This window comes from Galeopterus variegatus, unplaced genomic scaffold, assembly GCF_000696425.1.
Source record: "Galeopterus variegatus unplaced genomic scaffold, G_variegatus-3.0.2 Scaffold9898, whole genome shotgun sequence".
In the NCBI taxonomy this organism is placed as follows: Eukaryota; Metazoa; Chordata; class Mammalia; order Dermoptera; family Cynocephalidae; genus Galeopterus; species Galeopterus variegatus.
In genome coordinates this window covers 33,522-49,666 of record NW_007736009.1, presented here as the reverse complement: position 1 = coordinate 49,666, position 16,145 = coordinate 33,522, and the positions used below count along the sequence as shown (strand labels likewise).

At 35.0% G+C, this 16,145-nt stretch overlaps 1 protein-coding gene across 1 annotated transcript in view; it reads left to right on the top strand.

The window, feature by feature from the left end:
* The window catches only part of LOC103609650 (WD repeat-containing protein 19), a 49,524-nt gene continuing 33,379 nt past the window's right edge, over window positions 1–16,145 (top strand). Inside the window, exons 1-11 of the mRNA XM_008593951.1 lie at window positions 1–432; window positions 634–744; window positions 2,925–3,034; window positions 4,767–4,824; window positions 8,071–8,211; window positions 8,292–8,374; window positions 8,872–8,955; window positions 10,452–10,598; window positions 11,193–11,317; window positions 13,284–13,396; window positions 14,762–14,830. Coding sequence (XP_008592173.1) covers window positions 292–432; window positions 634–744; window positions 2,925–3,034; window positions 4,767–4,824; window positions 8,071–8,211; window positions 8,292–8,374; window positions 8,872–8,955; window positions 10,452–10,598; window positions 11,193–11,317; window positions 13,284–13,396; window positions 14,762–14,830 — 1,182 coding nt within the window. The 5' untranslated portion in view covers window positions 1–291. The remainder of the gene's footprint in view (window positions 433–633; window positions 745–2,924; window positions 3,035–4,766; window positions 4,825–8,070; window positions 8,212–8,291; window positions 8,375–8,871; window positions 8,956–10,451; window positions 10,599–11,192; window positions 11,318–13,283; window positions 13,397–14,761; window positions 14,831–16,145) is intronic.

Sequence of the window (16,145 nt, the reverse complement as noted above, 5' to 3'; positions counted from 1 at the left end):
AATAAATAGAAATAACTGTTTAGTTAATTGGAAGGAGGCTGGTTATAAAGAGTAGATTCAGATGAATAAAAGAAATTCAAGAAAGAACATGTATCTGTACAAAAAAGGAAGAAAGTTCGTGTATTTTTTCATCACTTGCTAATGACAGTTACAGGTTAAGAAATGTTTTTTAAAATTCATCTAAGGCGTGATATGAAGTTGTACAAGTCTGAAAATTTCCTAATAGGTGGCAAGAAGACCTCTCTAATTAAGCTTATGTAATCAAATCCCAGGTTTTCTGATGCTTGGGAAATGTGCAGGATTCTGAATGATCATGCTGCCTGGAACGAGTTTGCCAGAGCTTGTCTACACCACATGGAAGTGGAGTTTGCAATCCGCATTTATCGGACAATTGGAAATGTTGGCATAGTGATGTCCTTGGAACAAATAAAGGTAAACAGCATTTTATTAGAATTATCAGATTAAGATTTAAATGCTATTTATTCAAACATTTTAAATTTCTGCAGTTAATCTTACCTAACTTATAAACAGGTGAATTGATAGAACATTTTCACTTCTTACTGAGCAAAGTATTTTTTTTAAAAAAAGTTAAACATTTGTATTTCTTCTCATCAAAACTGCTTATATTTGTAGGGAATAGAGGACTACAATCTTTTGGCAGGACACCTCGCTATGTTCATTAATGATTTCAACCTGGCTCAGGACCTCTACCTGGCATCCAGCTGTCCCGTTGCTGCTCTGGAGGTATGGCAGCAAAGAAGGATGGCAGGAACACGCACAGGAGGACAACCCCCATGTCTAGTTCAACTTTCTCAGTACCAAATACCACACAACTTCCCCTTCCTAGAATTTGAACATTTCAGCTTTAAGAACCCCTCAGTACTCACTAACTTCAAAAATGTTTTCATTCTGGTGTTCTGTGGAAGCATAAAAGGCATGTATTGTAACATTACTAAATAGTTTAAAATGTAAATGTGTCCAAAGAGAACAGATTTTGTAATTTGCAAAAACATGTTCAAAGAAAATTGGCCACAATTTAAGCACTTGACATATATTATTAACTCATTTAATGCTCACAACAATGCTGTGAGAGTACTATTATTTTCTCTGTTTTCCAGATGGGAAAACTGAGGCACATTTATCTTTTACTTATTGTGTGAAATTCTCTTATGTATTGAGGCGAGCTAAGGTCTAGTTTCCCAGAGGTGAGTATTGCACGAGAGAGGCTAGAACAGGGTGAAGGACCTAATTCAAGGGCATGGAAGGAGACATGGCAATATAGAATAGCTTTTGAGAGTATGAACTTTAGAGTTGGACATGTCTGGGTTCAAACTTCAGTTCTGTGTAACCTTGGACAAGTTATTTAATCTTTCTGAGCCCTAGATCCTGCTTCTTTAAAGTAAGGATAACAACATCTAGCCCACAGGGTAGTCATAAAGATTTTAAAATGAGAATTAGATCTTTCAGCATAGTGTCGGATCAATAGTAAAGACACAGAAATGGTAGCTATTGCAATTATTGATGTTATTTCTGCAACAGTATAAAAGGTTGTTTTGAAAACATGCTTGTTATTAATTTTACAACTTTCCCTTTTCAAAATGTTCTACAGAAGATTTTTGTTTTTGGGCCGGCCCTGTGGCTCACTCGGGAGAGTGCGGTGCTGATAACACCAAGGCCAAGGGTTCGGATCCCACATAGGGATGGCCGGTTGGCTCACTGGGTGAGCGTGGTGCTGACAACACCAAGTCAAGGGTTAAGATCCCCTTACCGGTCATCTTTTGGAAAAAAAAAAAAAAAAAGATTTTTGTTTTTAAATTTTAAGTGAACCAAATTAATTTTAAGAAATAATTAGATAATTTTACCATATTATTTGAGACAATTAGGGACACCCTGAGATGTTTTCAAAACTTGGAGTGGTACTTATTGAAGCAGGAGTAATTGCAATAAGTGAGGGCAAAGACGTCATCTTAGCTCTTCTGCATTTAGCTGTGGACCCTTGTCATGTGCCACTTGATTTGAAAAGGATTGGAGGTAATGGCTTGAGAATAGACAGAGTAATTGCACTCTTTAATCTCACTTTGAAGGCTGATGAGTTGACTAGGTTAAGAGGTCAGAGGCAGAACCCTACTGCCCAGCTCTGCCACATACTTGCTCTGTAATCTTGTTATGCAAATTTAGCCTCTCTTTGCCTGTTTCTGGATCTCTAAAATGGGTACAAGGAAAGTTTGTTGCAAAAGGGTAGTTGTGAAAAAAGTAAACAAGCTAACGCCCTAGAACAGTACCTGACAGAAAAGAGCACTTGAAAGATGTTAGCTATTATTACAAAGTATGAATAAAATGAGGAATGAATTTTAAAAGATTCTTTAATGAGTAGTTTATATTTGGAATTATGTAATAGACACAGGTGAAAGACCACAGGAACAAGGGAGAAAAACACATTTACATTTTATTTATGCTTGCTATTATTTATGTTGTAATATAGCTTCAGGTTGTCTAAGAAAAAAATATCAATTCCTGTAGTAAAGTGTTTCTTGACTTTTTATCACCCCTCTAAGAAAATTTAATTTTGATTTAATTGATTGATTAATTACATTCAAATTTAATTTCTCTCTACTGAAAAAAATTAAATACTAAGTAATAAGATTTTGTTAGGTAGGATTGGAGTTTCAGAGGGCCACAAACCACTGTCATAGCTAAGATTTTTTGTCCCCCCACCCCCACCCCCAGCGAATCAATTTTGCTCCCTTCAGTGCTCTATCACCTGCATAGAGAATGCATGTTATAGTGATATACTATCCTTGTAGAGATCATTTCATTATATAAACAGAAAGTTTTTGTAATCAGTTTTATTGAAAATGGCACTATATGGTGACTTTGCAAAGTAATTTGCTCATTTGATATTAAGATCCTTCTCTTCTTAACAGATGAGAAGGGATTTACAGCACTGGGACAGTGCTCTACAACTGGCAAAGCGTTTGGCCCCAGACCAAATACCATTTATATCAAAAGAATATGCTATTCAGCTTGAATTCACGTAAGTCCTCATTTTTATATGTTTCAGTCAGTAGCTAATTACTGCATATGTTCGGTTCCAAACTTCCATTAATGATAAGGCCCTCCATTGACTTAATAACTGCTTTTTAGGGGAAAAAACTGTATTAATTATACATCCAAAAAATGTTTTCTCTGACTAATGATGTCTTATCCGTGCATGTATCCACTTTTAATAGTCAGTATCAAAATCTAAGTTTGGGTCTAATCCTTTTCTGCATTTAGAGTCTGAATATTGTTTTGAATCACATTTGGCCATCAACAATTATACATAGCATCAGGGTGACACACTGCTTTTCATAACCTAGTCTAATCCTTTTCTGCATTTAGAGTCTGAATATTGTTTTGAATCACATTTGGCCATCAACAGTTATACATAGCATCAGGGTGACACACTGCTTTTCATAACCTGTGTTCATGATCCTGACCTCTTTTAACACTTTGTTAGTTATATCGCATCACCTTCCAATCAGTAGCTATGAGCTACTGATTTTGACACATAGGGACTTAGCTTGTGCTCACTTCCAACTGTCTGTTTCATTTATGCATACAAGACCTCGATTAGGTCAAAACAGGGCCAGTCTGACAAGTCTGGGAGAGATTTAACCCTCCAGTCTGGGATTAGACTAATGAGCTAGATCCATATCAGAGTTTCAAAATAAAATATAACAAAGTAAGTGAGCTAAAATAATGTAAAAATAGTGAGAGTTCCAAAATCTTAATTTAGCATCTTCTAATTGAGCTTGCCGAAGGAAAACCTCAGGCTCCTGAAGGAGGAACTGTCATTCCTATTGTCAGGAGACAGACAACTCTAGCTCAATTACTGTAATTAGTAATTAGTAAAAATTATTAGAAATTTCCACTTAGGAAAGGAACATTGCTGACTGTGAAGCCCTGAGCTGACCAAAGCAAAGTTCTCAATCATCAGAACAGCTTCTCTTCCAAAAATTTCCTTGTACATGAGTAGATGATGAAACTGAATGAGGCTTAGAGAGGTATGCTAACTTGCCTAAGCTGATAAAGTAGAGATAAGGTAGATCTCAAGTAATGTCATTTTCAGAACTGATTATTTATTCTGGAGGAGATGGTTTCTTAGCAGAAAATGGATTTCAAGAAGGGTCTTAGGCAAATCACTGACTCATTCTCTCCCAAATAATGAAAATTAGTTGAGATAATAAATGTCTTCGGGATATGCAGATCTGTGTTAGCATGAGTCATGGGAAAAAGGAGTATTACTATTTATATCATGTATAACACTTTCTCTTAGAGTAAAAACCAGGACCCTCAATACTGTAATCCCAGTGTGTTCCTCCATTTCTACTCTAATAAATTGAGAGCAACCCAGATTCTTTCAATACATATTCTTCTTATAAATATTAGGTGTGAGGAAAAAAACATTGGTTTTTATGGTCATATGATTGTCATTTAGTGCCCCAAAGGAAATAATTAACCAAAAGTGACCCATAAAATTTAATGTAGCTCCCCAAAATGCATGGCGTGGCACACAGAAAGTATCTATAGTGTAGCATAACCCAGCTTAATAATTATTTTCAATGTAGCAAAATATGGACTACACTTTGAAAGACTTCATCTCTGTTGTTATCTCATCTTTTGTAAGCCTAAGCAACTCAGTGACAAATATTATCTTTTATATCTCTTATATGTAAATAAAATTCTTAAATATGTATTAAAATTCACTCTGATTTTTCTTTCAGGGGTGATTATGTAAATGCTTTGGCTCATTATGAGAAAGGAATAACAGGTGATAATAAGGTAACCTTGAATAAAGATAGGCACAATTATCTTCGGGTTTATTTTCAGTTTCATTTTAAAACATCATGGTCTTATTTGCATTGTATTTATTCAATATCTAGCAGTTGAGCCTTTTTTCAGTTCATTAACAACTTTGCAAGGATATAGTTAAATCATTTTAAAACACTTTAAACTCCTAAAAACTGAAGATGACAATATTTTTGTCAGTCTAAAAAATGTTTTCCATTGCATCCTAAATATGAGCTTCTGATTAAGATTTTTATACCTTCTCACTATGATTTTCATAAGGCTTTTCCTTTTGCTCTTTTAAAAAGTTTCAATAACCATTTTGAAAGTGCATTCCCAATCCATAAAAGTTTGTTCTGTCATTTCATCTCTCATGCTGTATCTTTTAAGATGAACCTGGAAGGCACATACCCACCCCATCCTCCTGTCCCAGAATTTTAGTTCAAAAGCTAAGTTTTACAATGAAAATTGTTGTTGTTAAGTTAGGTGATGTCTTGTAAAGGTTGAAAATCTTTTTATTTTCTGTTTTACATCTGGCATTTTTATTACAAAAGTAATGCAAGCTCATTATAACCAATTTTAAAAATCACCAAAGTATGTTACCATGAAAAGTGAGAGTCCAATGTTCTCTCCTCCATCCACACCCCTTAACGGTAACCACTGTTAGTGATTTTATATATTTCCATGCAGAATCTCTTAGTAGCATACAAATATGTACGTAATATGGATTTTTGCTGAAAATGAAATCATTCATTTCCATTCATTCAGCAAAGACTGACTGAATATACACTCGGTGCAAAGCAGCATTTTGCTTTGTTCATGGCATTTCAAAGTCAATCCATGAGTCTGTGTTAATCTTTTAAGAGCTTCTAATATTCCATTGTTTGAATGTAGCATAATTTTTTTATTCACTCCCTTATTGAATTGTAGTTGTGTGGTCTTTTTTGTATTATCAAAAACACTGCAATATTCTACTGTTTGTATCTTTAGCTGCCTACAATAGTATTTCTGAAGAATATATTCTTCTAAGTGGGATTTCTAGGTTATAAACTGAGCTTTTAATGTTTGATATTGCTAAATTGCTCTCCAAAAGAAATTGTAATAATTAATATACACTGTGTCTATTATAATGTCAATTTCTCCCACATTCTCAGCAACACTGAATGTTATCAATTATTTTATCTCTGCTAATTTGATAAGCAAAAAAACAAGTTATTTCATTTTATTTTATGCATATTTGATTATTAGTGAAGTCGAGCATTTTTTTATTTTTTATTTTATCAATATACGATATAGTTGATTTTTGTGTCCTTTTACCAATTCCTCCTTTTCCTCCCTCTCCTCATCAACATCATATCTGTTTACTTAAAAAAATCAAGGAATTGTTGTGATTGTTGTGTCTTCCCCACATTGGTTTATATATTTACTTTTTTTTTTTTTTTTATCTCCCACAAATAAGTGAGAACATGCGGTATTTCTCTTTCTGTGCCTGGCTTATTTCAATTAATATTATTTTCTCTAAGTCCATCCATGTTGCTGTAAATGGTAGTATTTCATTTTTTTTAATAGCAGAGTAGTATTCCATTGTGTAGATATACCACATTTTCCTTATCCACACATCTGATGATGAGCATTTAGGCTGGTTCCAACTCTTGGCTATTGTAAATAGCATTGCAATAAACATGAGAATACAGCTATCCCTTCGACATGATGATTTCCATTCCTCTAGGTATATTCCCAGCAGTGGAATACCTGGGTCATATGGTAGATCTATCTGTAATTGTTTGATGAACCTCCACACCATTTTCCATAAAGGCTGCACCATTTTGCAGTCCCACCAACAGTGTAGGAGTGTTCCTTTTTCTCCACATCCTTGCCAGCATTTGTCATTCTCAGTCCTTTGGATATTAGCCATCCTAACTGGAATGAGATGATATTTCAAAGTGGTTTTGATTTGTGTTTCCCGAATGCTGAGTGATGTTGAGCATGTTTTCATGTGTCCTTTGGCCATTCATATATCTTCCTTTGAGAAATGCCTATTCAGCTCTTTTGCCCATTTTTTAGTTGAGTTACTTGCTTTTTTGCTGTTAAGTGTTTGAGTTCCTTGTATATTCTGGTTATTAATCCTTTGTCAGATGTATATTTTGCAAATATTTTCTCCTACTCTGTTGGTTGTCTTTTTGCTCTGTAAATTGTTTCTTTTGCTGTGCAGAAGCTTTTTAGTTTGATACAATCCCATTTCTTTATTTTTCCTTTGGTTGCCTGTGCTGAGCAAGTTTTTATTTATTTCTTGGCCAGTCCTATTTTTTTATGAATTGCCTGACCATTCTTTGCTCGTTTATCTCTTGAATTTTTGACATTTTCTTTGTTGGCTACATCTATTTTAGTTCATTCTTTATCTGTGCTGCCAAATACAGTAATTACTAGCCACTTGTGGCTATTTAAGTTGTTTAAAAATAAGTAAAGTTTAAAATTTAGTTCCTCTGTCATACTAGCCATATTTCAAATGCCTAGTAGCCTCTTTGACTATTAGCTACCATATAGGACTGGGCAGATATAGAACATTTCTATCATCACAGAAAATTCTACCAGACATGCTGCTTCAGATAAAATGTAATCTGACATTACATTTTAGTAGTACAGGTTAGTTATTTGAAAAATTATTTAGCTGTCTGTATTTTTAATGAATTAAACAATTCTAAATAAAGACTTTATGTCTAATCATGCTTAGTAGAGAATTATTCAGTCTGATAAATGGTTTTCCCACCTAATTTTATTCATAACGTTTATGCTAGATAGCCAATATATTCCTTCTTCTATAAAATTGTATACATACCAAGAAGACATACAAGGTATTATGACATGGGGTAATAAAAATTTGGTCATAAGCATAAAAGATCTTGACTTCTGAAGAAAAATATATAACTTTGGGATAGCTGGTTTTGAAGAAAAGACTCAATGCTATTTTTAAATTATGAGACTTTGGCTGGCAGGTTAGCTCAGTTGGTTAGAGTGTGGTACTGATAACACCAACGTCGGCAGTTTGGATCCTGATACAGGGCCAGCCTCCAAAAACAAACAGAAAAAACAAATAAAATTATGAGACATCCTTCCCTGAAAAGATAAATGAAAGTAAACCATAACCTCTGGACTCATTTTAGATTTAAGTTAACTGTTTTGGGTGAAATACATTGTTTTAAGTTAGAGTCTGATTTGTTAGTATTCACCTTACAATTGCAGGAACATGATGAAGTGTGCCTGGCTGGAGTGGCCCAGATGTCCATAAGGATGGGAGACATACGCAGAGGGGTTAACCAAGCCCTCAAGCATCCCAGCAGGGTCCTTAAGAGAGACTGTGGAGCCATATTGGAGAATATGAAGGTATTGTTTTCTCTGTATAAATATTCATGTGGTCTTGTACACAATGAATTTCATATTTTAATAATCATATATTATTTTAGCAATTTTCAGAAGCAGCCCAACTGTATGAAAAAGGTCTCTACTATGACAAAGCAGCGTCTGTTTACATCCGCTGTAAAAACTGGTAAGGGTTGTCTACAGTTCGTTTCTGAGCGGGTTTGGAAATGAGCATGCCCAGTGGCCTCCCCTGCTCCTGCTGTCTCCTGCTGCTCTTCCACCCTGTCCGTTCTGTTCCTCCTATCTGGGCCTGCCCTCCATCTCTGTTTTTTCTTCATAGATGAGTTCATAGTAATAGTTATTTTCCCACAGAACACCACATTCTGCTGGTTTGGTGTGGGGAAATCCCTGATCAGATAAATTACAGGAAAAGAACAAACAGGCAAACAAACAAAACCCTATTGTCCCAAAAGAGTTAATGAATTAAAACTTTCATTTTACCACCCTCATGGGGGTAGGTGTTAGGAGAAAAAGCAATTAAATCTGGTTTTACCTATAGGAGCCAAGATTTTTGAAAGATCATGATAACTATTTTTTTAATCCTAAAAACTAGTATTGATTGTAGGAAGCTCCTTTTGGAGTGAATTTAATACTGATATTATTCTCCCGAACCTACTTTTATAGGGCAAAAGTTGGTGAGCTTCTGCCTCATGTTTCTTCTCCCAAGATCCACTTGCAGTATGCCAAAGCTAAAGAAGCAGATGGAAGGTTTGTATAATTTTTCATATTTAGACAAATTTAAAATAATGTAAGTTTTGTAAATTAACAGTTGATATTTGCACCCCTCTAAGAAAGGCAAAACAGAGAAAGACAGAAACCATCTTAATATACCCTTTACTGGCCTGAAGTGCCAGACTATTAAAATCTTCCTATACCTCAGTTCTTCCTTTATGTATTCAAATGTAGACTACTATCCCTTTTTATTTTAGAGTTAAGTACTAGAAGTTGAAATTTTGATATAATATGGCATGAAAATAAAGTTGAGTGATCATTATTTTATTAAGGAAGATAATTTAGGGAGGTGCAGAGGGAAAGAAAAGTGAGGAAAGGTGAATTCGACACAAATGGCTGCACTGTTTAAGGCATAAAACAGTGTTAAAATATAGGAATGGATGGGTGTTATCCTAAGTATACAAATATCTCCTGCAGCTTAATACAAGAAACTCGAAGACACTAATAGGAAAATGGGCTAAAAACAAGAAAACAAGTCCCAGAGGAGGAAATACACTTATGAAATTGTATTTCATGTAAACATGAGAAAGCCCTACCACACTATAATAACTGAATTAAAGCAGTCTATCATATTTGGAAAGGTTTATTTTAATCTAATCACCATACTGTCAAAGTGCCTTTCTTATATGTGACTGATGGAAATGTAAATTTCTATAGCCTTTGTGAAATAACTTGGAAATATCTTTTAAGAGACTTTTAAAGGTTAATACCCTCCACTTTTAGAAAAGTAAGCTTAGGAAATAGAGATCCATACTAAATGTTTTTTTGAAATGGAAAGAGCGAGGGAGCTAGTCAGAATTGAGAAGAAGTCCTGAGCTCCATCTAGAGGTGAATATGGGAAGATTTTATATGTCACCATTAATCTACATGTATAATTGTGAAAAAAATCTGTATTTTTGTTTTCTAAAATAATCCTATATTGCTCTCATAATTTTCTCACTCAAAAAGGAAAAAAAAAAAAAACCAGTAAAATGTAAAAAAGTTGGGCCGGCCCGGTGGCGCACTGGATAAGTGCGCCGCTTGGGAAGCGCGGCGGCGCTCCCGCCCGAGGGTTCGGATCCCACATACAGACCGGTTCCCGCTCACTGGCTGAGCGAGGCGCGGGAGCAGCACCGAGGGTTGCAATCCCATTGCCAGTCCCCGGTCCGGTACGGGGGCAACACTGAGGGTTGCAATCCATTGCCGGACACGGAAAAAGACAAAAAAAAAAATGTAAAAAAGTTATATATCTTTGATTCAGATGAGAAAATTCAGTATTGGTATTTATTTGACTGTTAGTTTATCAAACCCCTAAAAAGAACATATTTTACTGAGATGTTTCCAAGTATTATTTTTAATGAAGCAAAAAGAAGTTCAAGAAAAATAAGCAACCATAATCAATAAAACAGAAAAGTGTTCCAAACATTTATTGACATTTCCCCCCAAATTGACAGTGCTAAGAAAGTTTATCTGAATGAAGTATTTCTTAACAGATACAAGGAAGCCATAGTGGCTTATGAGAATGCAAAACAATGGAACAGTGTAATCCGTATCTATCTGGATCACCTCAATAATCCTGAAAAAGCTGTCAGTGTTGTCAGAGAAACCCAGTCTCTGGATGGAGCCAAAATGGTAGCCAGGTAACATAATATATTCATATTTTTGGACTTGCAAAAACTAACTTTAAAAGAAAGCCCCCATCTACCCTCATCAAGTAAAGAAATTCAAAAGGAATATTTATTCTTTTTGATTTTTTTAATTAGGTGCAGGTGTTTAAATTCATAGGCTGTTTGTTGTGGTCAGCTTATGAGAGTATTTTTTCAAGTATATACATATAATGTAGAACTGCAGTTTACCTGATAAATTTTTTTTTATATATATTTTTTGGGGTTTTGGTTTTTGTTTTGTTTTTTTTGGCAACTGGCCCATACGGGGATCCAGTATTTTTTCAAGTATATACATATAATGTAGAACTGCAGTTTACCTGATAAATTTTTTTTTTTATATATTTTTTGGGGTTTTGGTTTTTGTTTTGTTTTTTTTGGCAACTGGCCCATACGGGGATCCGAACCTGTGACCTTAGTGTTTTAGGGCTGCGTTCTAATCAGCTGAGCAAACCAGGCAGCCCAAATTTTTATTTTTATATGGCTTCTCGTGACTGAAAAAGATTTAATTTTGTAAATCAAAAACTTATTTTATATAAGAGTCAAGCTAATGAAAGTACTTCGTTTTAGGTTTTTTCTACAGCTAGGTGACTATGGGTCTGCCATTCAGTTTCTTGTCATGTCCAAATGTAACAACGAAGCTTTCACACTGGCTCAGCAACACAACAAAATGGAAATCTATGCAGACATAATTGGTAAATATCATTGTTTTCCCAGATTTCTCTTAAACATTTTTATCATAAAACACTTTAAGATCTAATTATCAAATTGATGTACACACAAGAACACTCTTGGTATAAATGTATAGCATTTATATGTAGGCATACACCTATCTATATGTTACTTGCTAGATTTCAAGATCCCTATTACTTAAAGGTGAGATGGTATTATAAAAAGGACTATTTCCAGAAATCACGGGTTTTGGGGGGTGGGTTCCAAGGGAGGCCAAGATTTCCCAAATCTTGCCATTTATCAACAGTAGTGGTAAAGCATGACTTCAAAATGAAGGTGATAGGGAATGCAGGATGATTTTTGAAAATGTAAATATTTTTATAAATTAAGAAAATTTGGTTATAAATTAGGAATATATGATTACTTTGATGAAGAGTGATATGTACAAGATATGGTTTTTAAAGACTTTGAAGGTCTAAAGGAGAATTTTGTATTCTGAGAATACCTGCTTATAGGTTTTCTTCCCATGTTTGAAATTATTCTTAGAAAGTACTGAAACGACTTTCAGGTTTTCATTTCATAGGTCATGCATACCATTATTTGTATTATTTTGCTTTGTTTTTTATTGTGGTAAAATATACATAAAATTTCCATTTAAAAGTGTACAGTTCACTGGCCTATGTACATTCACATCGTTGTGCAGCCAGCACCGCCGTTCATCTCTAGAACTTTTTCATCATCCCAGACTAAAATTCTGTACCCATTAAATAATAACTCCCCATTCCCCTGTCCCCACCAGCCCCTAGTGACCACTATTCTACTTTCTGTCTCTATGAATTTCACTAATTAATGTTACTTCATAAAAGTGGAATCTTAAATATTTGTCCTTTTGTGTTATTTTGTTTTTTAAAATTCACAAAATGACCATAAGAATTGATAATAGGATTAATGAGAAAATTTTTGTTTCAGTCTTCAAGGGAACAAATTAGTTAAAACATCTTCTAATATCCTGGGAAGTCATTAAGACAGAGAAAATAAAGAGCTAAGAAAAAAAGAAAGTACAGATAAAGCAACCTTAGAATTGCCAATGTTTAACTTGACAGATGACATTTCTGTCCTAACATTACAAATCACCATTGCACTAAAGCATTTAAGTTTTTCTACGTTCATAAGGCTATGGCTTATCTATATAATACATATGTGTGTGTATTTATATAAATATATATTTTTACATATATATGCACATATATATATCACACACACAGTTTTCTTCACCTTTCTTTATGCCTTTCTCTTATAAATTTCATATTTTCCTTGGGCTGGAGGCGCAGGGATGTTGTTGTACTTTAGTAGCCTGCTGGGCCCCCCAACTCCCGTGGGTAAATGTAAACAATGAACTGGGACTCCAGCAGTGTTGGGGTTCTTCTTCCTCTGTGCTTAACATATTTAAGCCTCAAACCAAAAAAAAACCCCAGTCATATCTTAAACTAACATCTACTGGACATTTGAATATCCTCTTCCCTACTTGTCTGACAAATACACACAGACTTGTGTAAATCAGTCACTGTTGAGTAAAGGAAATGGATTATGTTTGTATCGTGATGAACTTTGCCTGATTGTTCTGAAACTCTAGGCAAATCACGGATGAGGTTATAGTCATAGTTCCTGTTGTTTTAAGAAATACCAATGATAAAAGTCTCAAAGTGTAATGGCAAACTGTCACCCAGATTCTCAGATAAGCCTCATAATTTTCTCTCCTGATTCCTGTTCTGAATAAAAAAAAAGGTGGAACAGAGTTAATACTTAGGGTAATTATGATGAATATATTTGGGGATGAAAACAGACACTAATAATAATATTGATGTTTGCTGTTAAGTGTTTTTAATCACCTATTTTTAGATCACCTGTTTTTAGGTCTTATTTTTAGGTTGGCAATAAAATGTAAACAAGTTTTGCTCCGATATTTTATTCAATGAACTTCTGTCGTAGGTTCTGAAGACAATACTAATGAAGATTATCAAAGCATTGCCTTATACTTTGAAGGAGAAAAAAGACATTTTCAGGCTGGAAAATTCTTCTTGCTGTGTGGCCAATATTCACGAGTTAGTATTTGCCAAGAAAACATACACTGGTCTCTGCAGGAATGATTACTGGAAATATTTGTAAATGCCAGTACTCTCCTAAACACCCAGATTTGAAATCTCAGCACCAGTTTTGAAATCTTCCTCTCCCTCCCACACCTAATCACAATCTTCCTTTGTAATATCTCTCACATCAGTCCCTTTTCATTGTAGCTACTATCAACTCAATCCAAGCCCAGCTTTCCTGGCTTCTGATTATTGCAATAGTTTCCAATTTTCTAGTTTTTAGTTTCTCTGCCTGTACCTCATCCTTTATTTTGTTCCCCAAATAGTACCTGCTTTCATTGTTGAAGAGCCCTTTTGCCAAAGGCAGGGGTTATAATGTCCAAACAGGGGACATAGTAAGTGAAGCTGTGGGATAAAGCTGTGCGTTGATTGCGTGGCAGGGTCGGGACTACTAGATGGCATGTGTTTTATCTGAAGGGGACAGCTGCTGCTTACTTCCAGCAAATTATTGCCATTCAGGAGTTTGGGCCCAGTAGTGCCAGATCATATGACTTCATAACTTCTTATTACTGAAGTCTGGGTCTCCTCATTTTAAAATATGGGCCCAGGTATTTGTATAATACCTCACTGACCAAAGAAAACATATCTGTGTGTGAATTCAGCCTACAGGCCATCAGTTTGTTGCATCTGGCCTCTTAAATTCCAAACTCCTTACCTGGTACTCAAGAGAATTTCCACAATTAGACCCTCTGGCTTGAACTTCCTGATTTGGCATCCTATTTCCATGGGGGTAATCCTACACTAAACTATTATAGCTAGGCCTTTACTCATCCTTGTTCCCCATCTAGATTCCTCTCTGCTCTCTTCACCACCTCCCACAGATAAGACAGAGCAGATAAGGTGGTGCGGTGTTGAGGAATAAGACAATTATGACTTAAAATAATTGGTTCCTTATATTATCATCACATCACAAAGATCTCCCCAATTAGATTGTACATACCACGAAAGGAGGGGCCATATCATACCCTTCCTGGTAGTCTTCACAAGATCTAGCAGAATCTCACATACATAGTAGCAAGTTGTCAGTAAATATTTGTTGAAAGAATAAATGAATGAAAATAATGAAATCTTACTGAAAGGGGGCACATTTTGCATTTTCATTTGATCAGAAATCAGAACTGTATTCTTCAGAGGATAAATTGGACCCTTCCATTTTTAAAACTATACCCAGCCTTGTAAGTATATATTTAAGAACCAGCACTGTGCAAGCCTATGTTTGAGATGAAGATACTTTCACAACCTTTGTGTGTGTGAAACTCTGTTTTTCCTGGTGTGAAAGCAGTCTGAAAACTTTTAATTGCTCTACAATTCTCATTTCAGGCACTTAAACACTTCCTGAAATGCCCAAGCTCAGAAGATAATGTGGCAATAGAAATGGCAATTGAAACTGTAAGTAAACTCTGTCATGAAACTTTCAAGAATGCCAATATTTTTAAAAACGTTTTGATGAAATATGCAAAAGTAGTCACAGTATAACAAACTCCCACATACCCATTATCTGACTTTAACAACTATTAACACATAAACAATCTTATTTTATTCATCCCCCCACCCTTTTTCTCTGCAGTATTTTAAAGCAAATCACAGTCACATCATTTCATTTGTGGGTACAATATCTATCTGAACAATAAGAATCTTTGGGTTTTCTTTTAGGTGTAACTTGCATTCAGTAAAATTCACAAATCTTAAGTATACAACTCAATTAATTTTTTCATATATGTATACCCCCCCAAGATATTTGCCAAGAAAACATACACTGGTCTCCACAGGAATGATTATAGGAAGTATTTGTAAGTGGTAGTATGCTTCTAAACACCCAGATGTGAAATCTCAGCACCAACTTTGAAATCTTCCTCTCCCTCCCACACCTAGTCACAATCTTCCTTCATAGTATCTCGCAGCTGTCCCTTTTCATTCTAACTACCAAGATATAGAACATTTCCAACTCCCCAGAAGGCTCCCTCATGTCACCTCCCAGTCAGTACCCCTCACCAAGAGTAACCACAATTCTGACTTCTAGCCTTGTAGATTGGTTTTGCCTGTTTATGAACTTCATGTAAACAGAATCATGCATATGTACTCTTTTGTGTCGGTTTCTTTCAGGCAGCATTATGAATGCAAATCATCTGTGTTATTACATGTAGTAATAGTTTATTCTTATTCATTGTTGTGTATTATTCTACCATATGTCTATACCACAATCTATTTACTTCTTACCCTGTTAATGGACATTTGGGTTGTCTCCAGTTTAGGCACATTATGAATAAAGTCGTCATAAAACTGTTCACGTCTTTTAGTGTGCATAATCACTCAGTTCTATTGGGTGTATATCCAGGAGTAGAATTATTAGGTCATAGGGTATACACATTTTTAGCAGTAGTAGGTACTGCCAAACATTTCCGTCAAGGTTATTGCACCAATTTATACTCTAACAGCAACGTAAGAGAGTTTTAGTCACTCCTCATCTTCACCAGCACTCATCACTGTAATTCAGTTTAACCATTCTAATGTGTAGTGGTTGGTATCTCATCATGGTTTTCACTCATTTTTCTAATGACTAATGATATTGAGCACCTTTTTATTGTTTACTGGCCATATGAATATCCTCTTTTATGAAGTGCTCTTCAAGTCTTTTCCAATTTTGAATTGTATCAGCTCATCTAATTCTTTTTTTTTTTTTTTTTTTTTTTTTTTTTTTTTTTTT